At 29.8% G+C, this 20,645-nt stretch overlaps 1 protein-coding gene across 1 annotated transcript in view; it reads right to left on the bottom strand.

Annotated features, from left to right (window-relative positions):
• Window positions 1-20,645, bottom strand: part of LOC129971145 (GAS2-like protein pickled eggs) — an 87,743-nt gene that overhangs the window by 10,165 nt on the left and 56,933 nt on the right. The window contains exons 2-3 of the mRNA XM_056084643.1: window positions 7,578-7,685; window positions 1,183-1,276 (exon numbers count right to left, since the gene is read on the bottom strand). Coding sequence (XP_055940618.1) covers window positions 1,183-1,276; window positions 7,578-7,685 — 202 coding nt within the window. The remainder of the gene's footprint in view (window positions 1-1,182; window positions 1,277-7,577; window positions 7,686-20,645) is intronic.

The following is a 20,645-nucleotide window of genomic DNA, read 5'->3' as shown; positions in this document are numbered from 1 at the left end:
TTACAGTACACCTGTTTTGAGCACAATTTTTTGTTCACTAAATGTTATGATGGAAATTTCCATCATCATGCAAAGAATGGTTAAAAGAATATGCATGTTTAAAATAATTAGATTTTAAGAATTCCTGCCTTAATTGTTTTGCTGTTAGTTATTAACAAATCTGCAAACATATTAGAATGGTACAAAGCTTGTTGATAATATGTATTTGTACGCTATTGTATACAGTTTCATAATTAGAATACTTATTCATCAAAACCGAAGCTGACACCCAAAAATTTAGATTAACCAATATAATTTTTTTGAATATTTTATTTATGCAACATCATCAATTTTTCGATCCACTCGAGTAGTGTTATAGAAAGAGTAAGTCACTTGAGAGACAATTAGGGGTCGAGGCATAAAATTGCGTGTCTAGGGGCTTTTGTGCTCCTAGTCGTCAGCAGCATCTTAACAAGCAGTGTTATTTTTTCACTTCATGCTTAACTTTTAAAATAACAGAAATATACTGGTATTTTGTCACCATGATGCGGCATTCCTCTCTGAAAAAAAACTGCTTTAGTGCTATCCATATAGTTGGTGATCCCCTAGTTTATACTTTCTTTATCTACCTATCGTTATGGCATCGAGGTTATCGTTATTGATAAGATACAGATACAACAATACTAGTCTTCGGGGCATAGATACCTCGACACCAGTCTTGGAGACACAGATGCCTCGACACCAGTTGCGAGAGTGCATGTCTTGATACTAGACTTGGGGACATGGATGCCTCGGGTACAAAGTTCTTAATGCCAATCTAGGAATCATAGACGCTTCTATATCACTTTTGGCAGTATAGATGCCTAGGCATTAATCTTAGGAGGAAGAACCATACAGATGAAAAAAAAAAAAAATGTTACTTTTTAAAACCAGACATGATAAAGGGGCAAAATTAAATAATTCCATGTGTTGGTGGCATTAACCATTGTAAAGCCACTAATAATGTCTACCGGGTCCAAAAAAAAAAAGTCATATGTCCCAGGCAACACTTACTCTCTCTACGTCACTGCCATGTTCTAAGAATGTTCTCTCAGTTACAATAAGTTTGGACAGATAAAGAAATGGTTTAAATAAACACATAAACGCAGTCTAAAACACGTTTTATCAATAAGTAAAAAGTTCAGAATACGTATTTTCAGCTACCTGACTTGCAGCGGCAGGGGTCATGCTTGTCCAAATAGTGTTCCAAAGTGTCCCATCCGCCGCCCACTCGCACCATGACATGGTTTCTCAGGATCTGAAAGCAAAGAAAAGAATCGCCTTATCAATCACCTCGTGAACCGCCTATTTTCAGATATAAAAACCGAATGCAAATTTTTTTATTGCCGGCTGCCGTTATTGGGGCATGAAATTCTAGCTTTTTGATCGAAATGTCAAGACTTGCCTGATGACCTGGATAACATCGAGCGAGGGCGATTGGTTTTTCAGGGGAAAAAAAAAGTCTGGGTTATAAATGCCCATAAACGGTAGAATTTGTCATCCGTTTTTCGAATTCACTGTCTGTCCAGTTCATCTTGATATCGAGAAAGAAGATTCGGCCAACTGTCGTAAATTGTCCCATCGCCTTAAAATCGTGATTAGAATTTTCCATTTATATGTTATCAAACCTATTATGGATGGAACATTTACTGAATAGAAATTGGAAAATTATACGGTTGGATAATGTTGATATTTATTTGGATTAGCCAATCGTTGCTGTTTTTTAAAGAAGCAATCTAAATTCCTGCTTTCTCAGTATAAGCTCTCTGTCATTACTATTTTATTTGGGTGATGATTTTCTGCTCGCCTAAACATAAATTGGATTATCAGTAGAAATTTTTTAAAGAATTGGGACCACAGGACCATTATTTTGATGACATAGAAAAGAAAAATTATAACAGATATTGACTATCAATGCTCTCGGATACTTAAACTTGAAACTCTATAAATATATCTCATACACTCTTCACTATTTTAAAAATAGTTTCACTCAGTTCAAAATCAAATAGTTTACTCAGTTTAAAAATATTTAAAATACATCCCCCATTATGAAATATTGTAACAAAATGTAAACAGTCTACTTCAAGGATCGATAAGCTTCTTAGAAGAAAGTGCAAGTTAGACATAGACGATTTCAACATATTTTAAATATTATTCATTGCACCCAGTACTTACATTAATCGCGATCCAACAGCTTATATCTGAACATTTAGAAATATGCAATTCCAACAGTCAAAATGCTTCAAATGATGTTAAGAATTCTGTTTTAGGCTATCTGTAGCAATAATTGTAGTGTTGAAATCAATATGATGTTAAAAATTTTCATATATATCCCCTTAGTTTCATTAATCCCTAATCGGCTTAGATGATTTGACTTCTGATAAATCTTTTAGATATAATTTCATGTCCATGCTTGCGCAAAATTGTCAGACAGTAAATTAACTTATAATATATTCTGCTAGTTGTGTGCGTAAACCTTTTTTAATGGAAACAGCCGCATAATATCATAGTGCAATTAAAAACGTAAATATCTGGTTTATTTATCTTCTAAATTTCATGATATTGTAACTCCAACTAACTTTTTTTGTCTTGTAAATTAAGTAGATATTAAACAGTATCCTTTTCCTTTAGCTCTCAATGACGGAAAAAAAAAAAAATGCACACCATTAAATATTTGATGAAACAATGATAACTGTTTATATTTCAGGGCAACAATGTAATCTACTGCTATAAATTAGAAGAATATAAAAAAAAAAATCAAAATTCAGAAAATCTTTGTACGATTATTAAACTGGTATCATTAAAAAGATAATTTTTTAAACCAGCCGTGTTTCACGACCAACTTGTTTGTCCAGATTATTGATTTACTAAATTGATAATAGTTAATATGGAATGCATTAATTAAAAAAGTTTATCATTTGATACGACTGAAAAATATGAATGCAGTTGAATCAATTTATAGAAGATTCAAAAGTGTATACATTGCGAAATAAAATCCTACAACGGAGTTAAAAAAACAAAGCGACTGGATGTTTTGATGAATGAGTTTGAATTTCATTTAGATGAGTTTGAATATTTTAAAACACTATTACATTGTATATCCAATTGAATTAAACATATTCTTAAAATTAAGGGAAAAAATTGTATGGAAATAATTTTATGAGTCTTAAGATAATAAATACAAAGACTATTTTTGAAATATATCTGTTGAAAGTACAAATATTAATTTGCATAGGTAATCAATCATAACGATTACTCATCTGGTGACAGTTAAGCCTCTTTTTATGCTCGAATAAACTTTATCTGATGTCTATAGTTGATTTCATTTATTTATTTTCCCCTCACTGGACTTTTTGATAAACTACCTCAAAAACATTTACAATAACATTTTGCAGCTCCATTAATTAGTTAAACGAAGCATTACATTAACGCTACTTTAAAAACGTTCAATGAAACATTCTGAAATGTTTGAAAGACGCTTTGTTTATATTTGATTGTTGCCATTCGACAATAGATAATAAGAGCGATGCCATGAACGATAGCGTTTTATTTATATATATATATATATATATATATATATATATATATATATATATATATATATATATATATATAATATAATATACAAGTTAAGAGTAATTCATTCAAAAATTTATTTTGAGTTAAACACATCAGCCGGATATAATAAAAAATCCAGTTTCATTATCGCATGACAGATATAATATAAATGGAATAGATTTTGAAATGATGTGAAATTCATTTTCATGCAATATTTTCTGAAGTAATCGCAGGAAAATAAAAAATTTCGTTTAATTTTTCATTACTTAGATTTAATTAATTTTTAATTATATGTGCCAAGTTTGGTAGTTCCGAGTCAAACGGTTTGGCTTATAGAACGCCAACACACACACACACACACACACACACACACACACACACACACACACACACACACACACACACACACACACACACACACACACACACACACACTTTCAACTACGTTAGTATTTTAAACAAATAAAATCATACTTTTTTAAGACTATTTATTACTAATATTTACTCTTTCAAGACTAACTGAATTATGAAACTTTGGATAATGTTATTTTAGTCGATTTCAGATCATTTCAATGGTCACCATGAGGAAAATCCATCCGTTAATGAGTTATATTTGCTCCACAGAGAGAAGAGAATATCTGAAATCGACTAATTTCTGGAAATTCTTTTAAAACAAAAAGTACATCCGAAATGCATGGATTTTGATAAATTTGCAAAGACAAATTGCTACGGTACAGTTAAAACCCCTTTCATTAGCAGTCAGTTTTCACACTTTAAATTCTTTTAAATATGTGTTTAAAAAAAAAATTCTTACAAATTGAGCCAAACGGCTTACGTTACTTGTTTTATAGGACTAATCATATTGGCTCTTAGTTATATTTTATAAATATCAGTGTAAAATTTAATTATTCATAATTTAAAATTGCAAAAAGATATTTATTTATATTAATTTTCTACAAAAATAAACTAATTTTCCTGAAACATTAAAAAATATTCAATATAAATATTAAAAATATTAAAAAATATTCAAATCATAATAATTGAACTAACTCTACGTCAAATTTCAGTTTCAATCAGTCATAAAAAAAGACATCCATTAAACATATTCAATTTTCTGGACTTATTAACCGTATATTTACCCCATGCCTAGGATTAAGCATCAAAAATCAAATTAAAGGGTCAGAAAAAAGTGCCAGATTCGCACCAAAGATCTTTAATTTATAACTATTGTTTACTAAGCAATCCAACCTTTAATATAGTTTGCGCGAACGAACAAATCACTCCTGCAGATTAAGGTTAAAAATCTTCAACTTTTAAACTCGTAATTGATTAATGTATTCTTTTACTGGAAGAAAAAAAAAAAGAATTATAAATATTTTTTGTTTCTGTGAATTACAAATTTTTTTGTTTGTTCATTTTACGGTTCAATGTTCTTTATTTTGAATACTTTCTTTCATTTGTATATATTTCAAACATTATTGTTTACTGTTCGTCAACGGATTCCGAGACGGCCACATTTCGACGATTCCATCTCATTAAGGAGTGAGACGCGGAACAATGAGCACACTACCGGTATTAACCTTTGAACTTGGATTTCTCCCATTAGATACTTTTTAGTTCAATTTTTTTCGCGTGCATGTGAGTGTTGTGTCGCTTCTGACCGCATTTTATTTTAACTCAAAATTTCGTATTGATAAGGCTATTTCAAATGGCAAAAAAGCTTTCAGGAGAAAGCTACAAAGAAAATTTTAGTAATTATTTCATGTTATATGTTTAAAAATAATAATATTCTTGAGTATAAAAATCATTAATACTGTTTTTTAATATCAAAATATATAAAATATCATATATTTTAAAGATAATATTTATAACATTTTTAAAAGGTCCATATTTACAGCAATTTCTTAAAGGAAAATAAATGTTTTAAATAAAATTAACTCTGGATTATCCATTGTTATTAATCTTAAAATATTGTCAAAAAATTCAATAACATATAAAAGAAGCATTTTAATATAAAAAAGATTATTATTTTGTAAAAATGTAATTACCAAATTTTAAGAACAGAAATTTTTCATTTATTCTTCATAATTTAATGTTTATGCCCCTTACATTAAATGAAAATTACTCTGAAATATTTTCCTGTGCGTTTGTACTTTTTTCCCTTCTGTATTACTAATTATCTGTAACGTTTACGTCTCATAAAACCGCGAGTTTCCATTGTTAAATATAAACATATCCTCTTTTCGTCTTTCCTTTCACCCCTATTTTGATGAATTAAACCCATCCTAACGCATGCGCAAAAGCTCAGAGGGTTTTACAATCCGTTGTCGAACAGCATTTATGCTTCATCTGTCATGCGATAATGAAACTGGATTTTTTTTTATTATATCCAGCTGATGTGTTAAACTCAAATAAAATAAATTTTTGAATGAATTACTCTTAACTGGTTTAACTTATTTTGTTTTGCACTTTTTTTGCAAGGGATTTTGATAATTTATAATGCATTTTCTATCTAGTTTGTATGTTCTTATCTTCTATATTAGACTAACGACGAAGATGATTTTTTTCAAAGTGGCAAGGGTCTTAGTATTACTAGGTTTCAATTTGTTACGACTCTTTATAAACGGAACAACTTCGGACACAATATTTGCTGTCTATTAAGGTTGTACAGCTGTTGCATTCCCTGAAATTAAAATCACATTTTCATTTTTTAAAACCAGTTATCGAATTTACTTATTTTTTTAATCTGAGATTCGATGACTGATGAAAATAACACAAAGGAATAAAAACTTAAAAATAAAAGACAGGTAATGAATTAACAAGCATGAGAAATGCTGGTTGGAGCTATTCTACGAGAATTCATGATAGTTCTCAAATTAAAGATATATTTGAAGACCAGAAGAAACATTTTCTCCCTTTGAAGTCACAGGCATTTAAGCTGCAGAAAGTCCAGATGTTTGGAGCTCGGCCAACGGACACTTTTTACGTTCCCGAAATTCGCTTTTCTTTCTCTCAGTTTTACTTTAGTTTCGGTTTTGATTCTTAATGTCTCGGCAAAACACACATTTCCTTCACTGAATATTCATTTTCTTCTGTAAGAGGCTATTGGTAAAATAGTAATTGCGTGTAATATTAGAAAATACTAATCCTATGAATTCTTATTTTCTCGTATACGTAGTATAGAGAAAGTATAGAAGGTAATCGTCCAAATTTCATATTCATTTTTTGGATAAGCATTATTTAATTGTTTGGGTGAAAATAGAAATATTTTTGAGGAAGTGAGTTTGCTACTTTAACCTGCTGAATTATTAGTTCAATATTATCATCATTTTTTTTTTTTTTTTGAAAAACTACTAGGAATTTATATCATATACTATTTATTTAATATATTTGAAATACAAATAGTTTGATATATAGCTTAAAATTAAAAATGACTATTCATGGAAAAAATGACTTTTTCTCTTTTAAAAAAATTGTAGTCTTCATAATAAATATTTTTTGCTCAAACAATATTACTTGGACACTGCAAAACCTTCACAGATCAATCATAAAACCGACATAACATATTTAGAACTGTGGTATAAAATTCAATAAGCGATACGACGATCTTTCAAAATAACGTATTGATCAAAAATAATTTAACATAGAAATATGAGTGCTGTAAAAATATATAATTAGAAAGAAAATTTCTAATCAGGTGTTGATTTGCAGAAACAAACTGTTTCCCTTTCTCCTAATTAAGCTTTTAAAAAGTAAAAATGATCAGACATTTAAATTCAGAGCAACTTCGTTCTATCCTTTTATTTTGACTCTGATTTTTACATGCCACTTTCAAAAAGTGAAAGTGCTACAATACGCGACAGGATAAGATATGCTTCAGGCCTGCTTTTATCAGTTCAGTCTCTTTTAACATCAGGTTCATAATCAGAAAAAAAGATTTATAACAAAAATTTACTTCATATAAAAATTAACTTAATTACGTGCATATAAAAAAAACTTACCCTAACAAAGATGAGTAGCTGCGTTTCTCCTATACGATATTTGCCATCGCCTACTCTGATCATAGGAAACTGAGCTGGACAAGAACAACGATTCAATAACTCGGCCACCTGTAAAGAAGATCAGTCAATGTTTATTTCGAAACAGCAAACAAAATTCCAAACAAAGCAATACTTCAAAATGAGAAAATAAATTCAAGAAAACTACTATACTACTAAGCAATTGCCTGTGCTCTGATTTGTAATAGTTGTGGTTGTTCTAATGTGATACCTTGAAGATATGGTATTTTAATATTTATGTTTAATTTCATGAGAATTTTAATCATTCACTTCGTGTAGATTCTTTACCCCATTTTTTTTTGTTTGTTTTAAATTAACAAGCATATATTTTAAATAGTTTCCCATTTCCTGATTTTGTTTTTAAATCTTATCTATTTTTCTTTAACTTCTGTTGTATTTTTTGTATAGATATTCAGTGCATTGAGGCATTGGTTTATTTTACTCTTAGTTTATCTGTCCAAGACTTACTGTAAAATGCTTTTCTTCTGCTCAAACCTGTTTTAGTCTTTACATCCTCTTGGATAAGCTGAGACTTTATTGTTTTCAAATTTAAATTAAATTTTTTAAATAGTGAGATTGTTCTTATCTTAATTATCTCATATATTTACACAATATGCCCCGTTTATCTTTAGTTTCATCCTATAATGAAGAGAATCCAGCATCGATCTCTTCCTTTTGACTCCCTTCTGGTCTCTCTTCCCTTTTTTTAGGTAGATTCTTATAGGAAGACTACCTATTTCAATGGTTCTCATGATAAGATTTAGAAAACATTCCTTCAGTTCTTCACCTATCATAGTCCTTAGAATTCAAAACCACCCTACGTTCAGAAGTTATATAATATAAAAAACAGTAAAAACGGTTCTATAAAAATTTTGGAAGAGTTCGTAAATTGACTATCTAGCTTAAAAGGGATGGAAATAGTGGGTGGTCGAAGTTTTCATTTCCCTATAACTTCCTTAATATTGAAAATAGAAGAATAAATCCAGTTAGCGAAATGAGAGCCACATTAAGACGAACAACTTTTGTATATAAAGTTTTTCGATAATTGCAATATCTTAGAAGTTAGGGGCTGAAAAGTGATTTTCAAGCCCTAATTTTGACTGTTTCTAACATCAACAATTTATGCTGCCAGATAGTAACTTAAATATACAGGAATCTATCTTTTCTTCGAGCTTGCCGAGAGGAATTTTTTTTTATTGTATCCAGAATTTAATGCAAATATACCAGTTTGGCTTTCAGATTATATGCTGAATTTTCCTCGTGCTATCTTATTTCATTTTTATTTTCTCACATACAAAATATACAAATGGAAAATACTGTAGTTGTTAAAAAAATTCGATAGATTTGGAAATCCCCCCCCCTCGCGGGCTTTTTGAGCAAAATCAATACAGAGGAAATTTGCTTGTTATGTTGCCCGAGTACAAATAACTACAAGACATAAAGACCTAAATAAAAAAAATTTAGTTCGCAGATTATATGTCTAATTACAGGACCGTATCAAATTTTGAAATATATCCGTCAAATCTGCCTGTACTTTTTCATGTACGTAAACACTATAGTTAATGTTAAAATGATATCTTATATAACGGCTAGGAATTTAGCCGTTTGATATTAGAGTACTGCAGTGGAAATGATGACAAATAAAAAGTCTCCAAAGATTGGGTCCGACAAAAGGAAAGGTTTAATTTAAACGCAATTTATTAAGAGGAAATAAAATGAAACACATGATGAAATATTTACAGATATGATGGAAAACTTATAAATACAGAGACGGTCATTACAGGACCCGAGACCAGCAACGAACCACCTTACAAACATAATGACACGTATTTATATCATGTCTTAATTCTTATATTTGCATATTAGCTACGGTTATTGGGTTAAATAAAGCCAGATACGATACCGATTAAATAGTTATATCTTAATGTCAAGTGAAGTGATTTACTCAAACTAATGACGCACAATGGCAGGTTCAAAATGCATTGCAACATTTTAGAATAAAGTACGGGAGGCAAATAATTTGGAATTTAGAACCTTAATGCCGAAATTTCCTAACAATTAAATTTTTTAAAACCTCTTCGCCAGAATTAAAATGAACTTAATTGTAAACGAACTTAATTCTGTAAATAGTAATTTACAGAATGCTCGTTTTTTCACTTCCATGAGTTTTTTTTTTTTTTTTTTCACTCAATTACTAGATGCAAATTTAAAAAGCTACATTGATAGATCTCTTAAAGTTCAGTTCACTTTTTCAAAGCCTTTCTTCTGTTTGAAACCAAATTCTTTCCAAATTTTTCTTCAATAGATTTCTTTTTTTGGAATCATTTAAAAAAATGATAAAAAATTTAGTACGGCTCTTCTAACAATTTCAAATTGCTGATGCGTAAAGAAAGAAATCTAAGGTATTCGTAAACATGAAATAACATTTCAGTAGCCGAGATCCACATTTTTTGTATGAATTCAATGGCAACGCAACGACAGAACCGTGCAATTCGTTCATTCATCAAACACGGGAAAAGAACTTTTAATCAAAAACAATAAAGTGTTAAAACTTTCAATGAACTCAAGGATACTTCATAAAATATGTTGCTTTTATAAACACTTAATAAAAAAAAAATTTCACCACCGGAAACGACGCTGACAATCCCTAAAAAGACTCTGATCTAGGTTACTCGAACAAATAAACAAAGCCTTTAGCAGTCGAACATTCGAAACATCCCAATGATTTTCCTGAAGAAAACAAAAGGAAATCCATGAAATTTATGCGCACTTTAATCAGCAGATAATGTAACCACGCGCCATGCCATCGCTGCACCTTGTTGCGAAGAAGAAAGCCAACTTTTCAGGCGACCTGGTTTCGGACAAAGGTGCCCAAATAGAGCGGACTGTCGGATGAATAAGAAAGCATCCCTTACATTCGGAAAATGGCAATGGAAAAACACTTATCATTCTAAAATCACGCATATATCATTCTGACAAACAGAGAGATAGCATTGGTTTTTCGATTTGGTTGAATTTATTTCAAAAAGAGAGTTAAAAAAATTGCAAACATTTCGTTACGGAACGTTAGGCTTAGCACTGATTATCATGACCAGGTTGAACATTAATCAGTTTTCTTTTCTTAATTAAATGAATGGGCTCTGAATAAGTTCTGTTTTTATGATATCCTGGAAGAGGTCATATAACAATAAAATTATTAAACCGTCTCCAGAGTGATGCAATATTTCCTTATTTTGAAAAGCGAATTAAAAGGTTAACCCGGACCACATCGGACCTCTAAGCTTTAAAAATACATCATGGCAAATCGAATTTTCAGTGAAAAAACTCCAGTTTCACAGAAGCTGCCCTCATGGTCATTTGAAAGTTTGGACCATAGACATTTCGTTAATCTCCGTTTTTTTTTTTTTTTTTTTTTTTTTTTTTTTTTTAATCTCAAAGTAAATACCCGGGTTTCTGAAGAAGCTGGTATTTCAGTGTTAGATTCCTTAGAAAATGATAACAAATCAGGTTTTTTTTTTCAGTTTTATTTCTAGTTAATGATTTGTTATCAATAAATAATAATTTGAATATCAGTTTTATGTTTTTGAATTTTTAAAGTGCAGTAATCTTTAAAATTCGTTTAGAGTCTCCAAAATTAAAATATTTTTAAAATGCGGAATTTTAAGCGAATTTGTCTGATTTTTTAAAATATATAATACATTGTGCTTTATTATTATTGTTATTTGTAGAATAACTGAAATTTTCTTTGCATTTTGCTAAGAAAAATATTCGCCGGGCTTGTGAACCCGATGAGTGAATACATACCATATTTTATTATGGGCTTATGCATTGACCTAACGATCGCACTTAAGCATTGACTTGATCCAGGATCAATGCTTAAGAGTGGCCTGGTAGATCCGAGCTAAAAGTAGAAGCCTGAGTCCTAACTGTGCAGGTTTTTAATGAGATCGAACAATTATAATTTATCAAAATGAGTGTCATTTATTTGTAAAAGCGCTATTCGTTATATGCCAATATACGTAAAAACGATTAATTACAATTATAAATTAATGCTGACATGCCTCGTGTTCATCATTAAATTTTATCAAATAGAAGCGCTATTTATTTGTTAAAGCGATATTCATTATACGTTAATATACATAAAAAAAGAACTATTATAAATGAATTTTGTCATAACTTATGCTCATACCATGATCATCAAGGGTGACAGATTCAAAAGACCAATTAAAATGGATTTGAATTTATACGAGCGGCAAAAAATTATTATAGATTTAAAAAGTAATTATCATAGAAACGTAGATTTATTTCAAGAGTACAGAATAGCAACAAAAATAGTGAAGCGGTTTTTCTTTCCTGGAACTTGGCCACTGTTTTATGGTATTATCTTTCTTATTTTGAAAGATTTTTTACAGGCATTGATTAATTTTAAAACAGATATAAAGCGAATGTCAATCAATAATTCAGAATCTGACAGGAAACTCTTTTAATTTTATAAATGAAAATACTAATTCGCACTGATAATTATTTCCCAACATATGCAAAAAAAAAAAAATCTAGTGTTTACACGTCTAGTTGGCAAATATTTATAATATTCAGATATTTTGATTTCACTGAATTTCACCTTCAGATCTTAACAGCGTTAAATTTCGGTTAACTGCCTTTCCATATGATTAGATACTGTTTCTATATCTATGGGAAAAATAAAGGAAGAAAATAGTTCTTCCAATGATTTAAAATTTCCAAACTTCGTTTCAAATTCAGTTACAAGGTTTAAAATTTTGCTATGCACAGCCATGTTTGCTGGAACGCAAAAGCATTTTCGAATTTCACACTCTTGATCTGCATTAAAAATTTACATATAGCCAAGCATGAAAAATTCTGATGAAAGAAACGATAATATAATATACTTGAATTCCTATTAAAGATTCAAATTGCTGCATAAAACTTAATGAATTGACTTTTTAATCGAATGAATAATTTTGTTTACAGTTTTACGCCTTCGGAGCGTTAAAAAGATCAGCAGACAAAATGAATGCTTGTCGTCAAGGTGTCATTTAAGATCTTGATTTCGAAACTGAAACGCTGAACGCGTTGAATAAAATTCTGAATTCTGAACGCTTTCATGAATAACTATTTACTATAATCTGAATTAATATTCAACTATGCTCGTTTTCTTCCTTTTTCGTTCACTCTTGCAACTTTAAACGAGCAATTCTTGTATATATATATATATATATATATATATATATATATATATATATATAATTTATTTCGTGTATCTCGGAAACAACTCTAACTTTAACTCTATATTTAGATAAGGTTTTGCTTTTTAACACTTTACCGACCGGCCGTCGATTAATCGACGTTTTGTTCTCAGCGCTTACCAACCGGCCGTCGATTAATCGACGTTTTGTTCTCAGCGCTTACCAACCGGCCGTCGATTAATCGACGTTTTGTTCTCAGCGCTTACCAACCGGTCGTCGATTATTCGACGTTTGCTCCCCAGCGCGGTGAAATGGCATAGTATGTTCGAACCGCTACCGGTCGGTAAAGTGTTAAGTTTATCTATATAGGTGTCTTTACTGAAAAATTGCGATTTTACACACACAATTTTTTTTATAACTAACTATTAGAGCCTTTTTCTATCTGCTCTCAGGTTGACAATCCCATACAGCGCCATCTCGTAAATTTTTGTGGTACTTGCATTGTTATTATAGGACGATAACCTAATGGCACCTCAAAATTTTGTGAGATGGCGCTATATGACATTATACGAATACGTTCGACTCGCATCCAATAGCAACAATGCATTTATAGCCACGCCCGTAATATAATAAGGAAGGAAGTATTTGTCACGTTGATGCTCTACTGGATTATTATCTTTGTTTTTTAATGTTTTGTAAGTTCCGAATGGCAACAATAAAAATGGAATAATGTTATGGTATTTTGAGAATGGCTTTTGAGTAGAGTTTCTTACTTTGATGATATTAATAAGCAAGATTTACGCCATAAATATATATTTCTGAGTGAAAATTTGGGAAGTTAAACAAAGAGAGTATATATTTGAACTATAAAAAACGTTTCTGTTAATGTGGAAGAAGAGAAGTTTCATCCATTTTATGACTACACAAAACATCGAGTTTTAATATACTTCTGGTTCGTAACGTACAAAGTACGAAACGGAACAGTATTAGGTTAAAACCTAATGGTAAAACTGAGTAATAAAAATATAAGTAATGTTATATAAATTATAGAATGAATACTGTAATATAGCAGATTGTTTCGAATAACATGTTAAGCTAAATGAATTCATGATTTTTTTTTTTATTTAAATGACCTGTACATATGTAGGTAAGATTGAAAAATATTTATATGTAATCAGTATATGATTCGTATCTAAATATCCCCCCCCCCAAAAAAAAGCAATGCCGAGCGAAGCTTGGTTTTGCAAAAACTGAATTTTAAATGTGCAATAAGCTTAATTCTTTCTCTTTATAATAGTTCTAACACATTTAAAATTCTGTTGTTTTTTTATTAAAATGACAATCTTATTGACTAGCATGATATCTGCAAATTATGGCATGTGTGATACGATATGCATTAAAAAATATCCAAAATGCAATTGACAAATCCATGTTAATAATTTTCGCACGTCGTTATTTTACTAATCAAGAATTTTTAAATTACTGGTTTTGTTTTTAATTAAAAATTAATAAAACATTTAATAATTTTCCTCAATAATTTCAATCTATTTTACTGCACAAATAAACTACTAATTCTATTTCTTTGCAATCTTTTCTCATAATTTAAATATTGTTAAATATATTTCGCAACAGTACTTTTTATTGTTTTAATTCTGGATTTATGTCTATGCTTGTTGCGACGATATTAAGTGCAGTGTGTGTGTGTGTGTGTGTGTGTGTGTGTGTGTGTGTGTGTGTGTGTGTGTGCGTGCGTGCGTGCGCTATCGCTGCTGTAAAATTGAGAGAAAACTGGAAATGTTAATAGAATTGGAGAATTCAGAACTGGAGATGTTAATAGAATTCTGCGAATCTGCTGTTAGTATTTCTGGGATATGCGCGACCATTGATCTAAGTTTCGGCTTATCTTTTGTTTGTTGCTTTAAAAAAATAATGAAGCTGCAATCTACAGCAACTTTATTCATTTGCAAAACAATAACGGAAAATTCCTTAGAAAGAAATATCTATGATTGCCAGGAAACGTTGTTAACATAGGTATTTTTGAGTAATTTGGATATGAAAGACAGTGAAAAGGAATTTAGTATTTAAAATTTCCATTGTAATTTATCGGTTGTTTATTAGTATACTTTGAAACTAAGGAACATTATTGTAATATAAATAATAAAAAATATTTTTATTATAATGATCAAAGGCATTTTCATTAATGTAGAAAGATATAAAAATAGGAAAACGGTATTTTCGAAGTAAAGAAAAAGTAAACGACGTCACAGCGCAACGTAAAGAATTAACTTAATTCTTCCGTAAGACGGGAATATTTATAAATATTAATGCAGAGAAAGGAAGACTTTTTTTTTTTTTTAATTACAGCCAATCACAAAAATGGTGACTGGATGCAGAATGAAAACAGCACTTGTTACTTGCTTTTAGCACATCGATTTGTAAATACTCCATTTTTTTCTTAGTTCCGATTCATTGCTTTTCATTTCATTGTTTAAAAACAAAAACAAAAAACCCAATAGCGTCGCGTCGTAGTGCGTCATCTAATCAAATCCATCAGTTTCTTTTTTGAACTTGAATAAGAAAGGCTTGAATTCTTTTTTTACCTCGAAACATAGCTGGCCATCTTAACAACAGGGAACTAGAAATTTTTTCATTCCTGTGGTGGAATCTTAGTGTGTTGAAATGTCATCTTAGCAAAAAAAAAAAAAAAAAAAAAAAAAATCTAAGCACACGGGGATAGAATTAGCGCTCCGTCAGAACGGTAACTATGTATTTGATCGCCTATGATCCATCGAAAATACTTAATTAATAATACTTAATACTTAATTACTTTATAATATATTTTTTATGTAACTATCCGTAGGATGATTTAAGAATTATTGATACTTGATATTTAGGTGGGCCAATCTACTTTATTGTTGGTACTACTAATAATACTTATAATAATATTTATTTTCTCTACTAATAATAAGGTAGTAATTACCTTATTTTCTACTTGTAGATAATTTCTATTACACACACAGTTTAGAATTTTTTTCTTTTTCTTTTTCGTGGTCTCAGTATGAATATTTAAACTAATACACATATTTATAAGCCACTAACCGACTTTGGCGACCAGCTGGTTCGCCAGTATTATTTACTAAACATTTTCGACATGAAATTTGCACATGCCATTCTGGACTCCATTACTAAGTAACTAAGATATTTCTGCTATTTTTTATTTTCAATTAATTATTTCTTAAAACATTTAATTAAATAATAAAAATATATGTCAAGTTTTAGTACTTTTGCTTGACTTTAATTTTTATGTATTACGAACAAATAAAAAGCTAATTATGAGATTAAGACAGGAGAAAATGAATGCAAATAAAAAAGGGACGGACGCAAAAATAAAAGACTAAAATTATATCGACATTCAACTGCAGAATTCAGGTGACATGAATGAGAAATTTGTTAAATACTTTCACGATAATCGAATCGTTAAATTGTTCGGTGATTCAAATAATAACTGCGCATACAGACTTAAATAAAAGTTGATTTTTAATCTTAAAAATATTAGCGGATATAATAACAAAAAATTCAGATCGTTTTTATTTCCTGAAACATTCTAACAGTTGCTAGAAAATTCCGTTCGATAAAGAGATTATGGTGCTTTTAGAATTAAAACGGAATAATGTGTTTACGTTTAAATTTGGAAAACTACACGATGGCTGTTTTGTGTTAGTTGAATAGATAGACAGTTCTGAATTGCAATCCGACGACTGGGATGAATCTAAAGCAGTACTCCATTTTCCAAACTTCCATGTCACACCAAAGAGAAATGTTTGATTTTCAGATGTAAATGCCTCTGGTTCATATACTTTGTTGATTTTTGAAAAAATCGGGTCTTGAAATTATAATCTTCCTTTTGATGCCAAGGCATTATTATCAGGCTATTATAGAACCACAAAACAAATAAATAATCTTGAAAACAAAAATAATATTTAATTTTAATCATTTTCTACTTGTTAATTTTTAATTTTAATTCATTGTTGTAAATTATATAAAATTTTCAAATTTACTAACAGGTGGCACCACTGGTATGGAATGAAAATTTAATCGCGTTTAGAGGTTAGCAGATAATTAAGTTCTTAAATTTTTCAACAAAAAAAAAAAAAAAAATCGAAATTATCAACCTTTCAAAACACTATTTTTTAACGTCAGACAGTAATTGAAAAATTGGTCGCAAAATTAATTTCTATGAACATGAAAGAAGAAAAATTATAAAAATGTTTTTTTTTTTTTTTTAATGTCACTTTCTTTTTCGCACACAAGGGCGCGCAAAAGCCCGTAAATGCGCGTGATTATTTTGTGATATTTTATCGTTATAAATAGGCCAAAAAAATAATTATTAGCATTACAATCAAACGTTTTTACCTCGCTACTTAAAAATCTTAAAACATTAAATTTTCAAACTCATTTTACTTAGAGAATTTGAACCAGCATCATAGAATTTTGTATTTGTAATGTTTTTTGACATTAATTCTGGAAATTAATTACAATCCAAGAAAAAAATGTTTTATACTATCTTTCTATTATATAAACAAATTTTTATGAAAACACTGAGTTTTATTTGCTTTGTGATTGGTAGAAAACGAGTCACTTGATCCATGTCATTTGAAGTTTGTTTTACCAGTATTGTGAAATATTTAATGAAAGTTATTATTACGCTCAAGTAAATGTTTATATTACATTTGATGATGATGACATCATCAATGTAATTTATATTACATTGAAAATGGTGACAAAAAAGAAAAGGTAATGATTTGATTAACTCAGAATTAACAACAAATGAGTTTTAAACAATATTATTTGTTAATTCTAATTTCTGACACAGCGTTTGTGAAACACTAAAGATTATCTTGCCAATTTGTTTACCTTTTGCGAATAACAGAAATTTTTTGTCTCTCGGCTATCAATCACCTGAGTACCTAAACAACACACGTGTTAACCCTGCATTGTTTTTTAAATAGCAATGAGGTGTGCAGCAAAATCAGATAGGAAAAAAAAAAAGTCGAAGATTGAATGAAAATCTGGCAATTTGAAAAAATCGGAAGTAGGCGATTGGAAAAGTATATTGTCATCATAGAAAGATTAAGATTCCAACACTGAAAGAATGCCTAGTAAAATTTAAAAACTTGCCTACTGGAACTGACGTTATAGATATCCCATTTATATTGAAAAAGTTACAATTTCCAGTGGGACTAGTTTTCGTCATGACTATCAATAAGTCACAAGGTCGGAATTTTGACAAAAGTAGTCTGATTATTAATGATCAAAGTGCAAAATTTTCAAATGGGTAATTATATGCAGCTTTGTCCAGAGCCAATTCTAGAGCTGCAATGAAAATCCAGTATAAAGCAGGCATCATTAAAAATGTTTTTTTTTTTTAAAGCTGCTCTCAGTGAATAAAAATTAAGCAACATGAAATATTAATTAATATACATCTTTTAACGGTTTTAAGAAAGTTTTTATTCAATTTTTAACACTTTTTTAATTTTATGTTTTAATTCTTAATTCCTCCCGAAAAAATTTAAATTATAATGAGATTTCTACGGAATTTGAACTAATGTTACAATATATTCTTTTCTTTCATTATTATTATTTCGAAATTAATCTTTTTGTTCAAGATATTTTTAAAACAGTTATTTCTATTTGTCGCCGCTCTTGTAACAACAACCATACAGCGCCCTCTGAAGTCTTGTGGCTCAATTCAGGTTAGGCGATGGCATGTGCTGCATGCTTTAATCCATGCTCTTTATATATATATATATATATATATATATATATATAATCTTAAAAATTATCCTAAAATTATGTATGTAAACTGTCTGTGTGTAACGTAACCTGAAAATAAACACTAATTCGGACTTTTTATTTAACCCCTTAACGACCACACACATATTTACTTTTGTTGTCTAGGGAAAGGTTGTCCTTAGGTTAGTGGGGCTTTTTTTGTAGGGAAACCCCACTAACCTAAGGACATGTATGATTCGATTACAACATCGAAGTTGGAGAGTGAAAGCGAGCAGGGGCCGAAGCCCCCTATTCTTATCATGAAAATAATTCAAAAAATTAACTATGCGTTTATGGATGATTTTTTAGTTTCTGAGCTTAGTTTATTCTCATTAACATAACTTTAAAAAAAAAACTATTTTTAATTCTAATCAGAAAAAAAATATTGAATAAATATATTTTCGATTTTTATTAGACGGAATGCCATGCCTGTAAACGCAATAATTAAAAGTGTCAATAATATTTTCCTTGAAGTGAATTTTAACAGCCAAACAAGTAAATACAGTAATCAAAAATGTATTACATTTTCATTGAGCATGAATGGCAGTGCAATGTTAAAAAAGAGTTTCTATTGTTTTCTCTTTTGTATATATTACGAAACTGAAAAATATCGAATACACGTAAAGAAAAGTCGAGCCTTTTTTTTTTTTTTTTTTTCCCTTCCTTTACTATCTATATTGAATTTGCTCAAATTCGATATACATAAAAAACGTTAGTATCAAGACCTTACGTTCTTTTCATATACAAGAAAGCCAAAAATCGGAAAAATAAGTCCTGTATTAAACTAAATTATTTTTTAAAAAAAAAAATAAAAATTCCAATGATGTGCAAAAAAAAAAAAAAATCAAATTAAAAGAACTGAGAAGAATGTAACAAGCGGTAAAAAAAAATTGTAGGAAATTCTTCGGTAAATTATTTGTAACATATTCCACTGTTTATTTTTATTTTAACCTGAAAATGTATACCTTAATCCATGATATTTATATTTATTCTTAAAATTACACCAAATATAAATATCATGGGTAATAAACTTGAATTTAAAATTCCTCACACCCTGATATATCATTAAAAAAATACCAGATGCTTTCTTTTTCTTCTTTTTTTTTTTTTTAATCAAATAAAGTACGAAGAATTCGAATTTTTTCTTGTTCTTTTCAAATTTTATAATTTGAATACATTTTATTTATGTACCTGAATTAAGAAACAAATGACATTACTAAAGAATCGTAAACATACGCAGTAATTGGATGTTTAGAAGAAAAACAAATAGCAGGAAACGTAGACTATTATATTATATGCAATGATGCGATCATTGGAAAATTTTAAATTTTTGTCTTTAAATTTACATTGACTCCAGAATATGGCGATTTTCTGGTTGAGGTCCACATAGAGCGTTCGATGACTCAAGCAGGGACTTTTAAAAGTGTAATAAAAGTTGTACTTTAAAACCTTTTGTTCCTTGAACCCATTACAGATTCGGCTTTTTACAGACGGTTGAGCAGAACCGGGGTACTTAATGGAGCTTGTCGAAGGAATCATTTCTGGTGCTTGTCTGATTTCCCACGAAAAAGCTGTCAGAGGTACGAAATGAAACATGTAAACACGCGTTTTGACATTGCTCCTGGCTGTCTCAAAAGTGAAACAAAGGAAGAAAAATGGTTGTCGATGCGTATAAGTTAAAGACATTTTGCTTTGATTTTAATCATCTTGTAAAAGACACAGAACATGCATTTTTTTAGATTTCTCTCAAAGCTATCTGTTAAACTACTTTCTAACAAATATTTAATTAATTTGAGTCCAATAATTCTTCTTTCTTCTTCATGAGTACAACAGCTCCTTGCAGATCTTGGCTGTCTCAACTACGCAGACTTTCAGCGCCTTCTATCCCCCGCAACTCCCTTCCAGTTCTTTATTCTCAGAACACTCAGGTCTCTTTCTACATCGTCCAGCTATCTAGATGGAGGTCTTCCTCTGG

The sequence above is a fragment of the Argiope bruennichi genome, chromosome 1, assembly GCF_947563725.1.
Source record: "Argiope bruennichi chromosome 1, qqArgBrue1.1, whole genome shotgun sequence".
Classification (NCBI taxonomy): Eukaryota; Metazoa; Arthropoda; class Arachnida; order Araneae; family Araneidae; genus Argiope; species Argiope bruennichi.
This window is presented reverse-complemented; position numbering and strand designations above follow the sequence as displayed.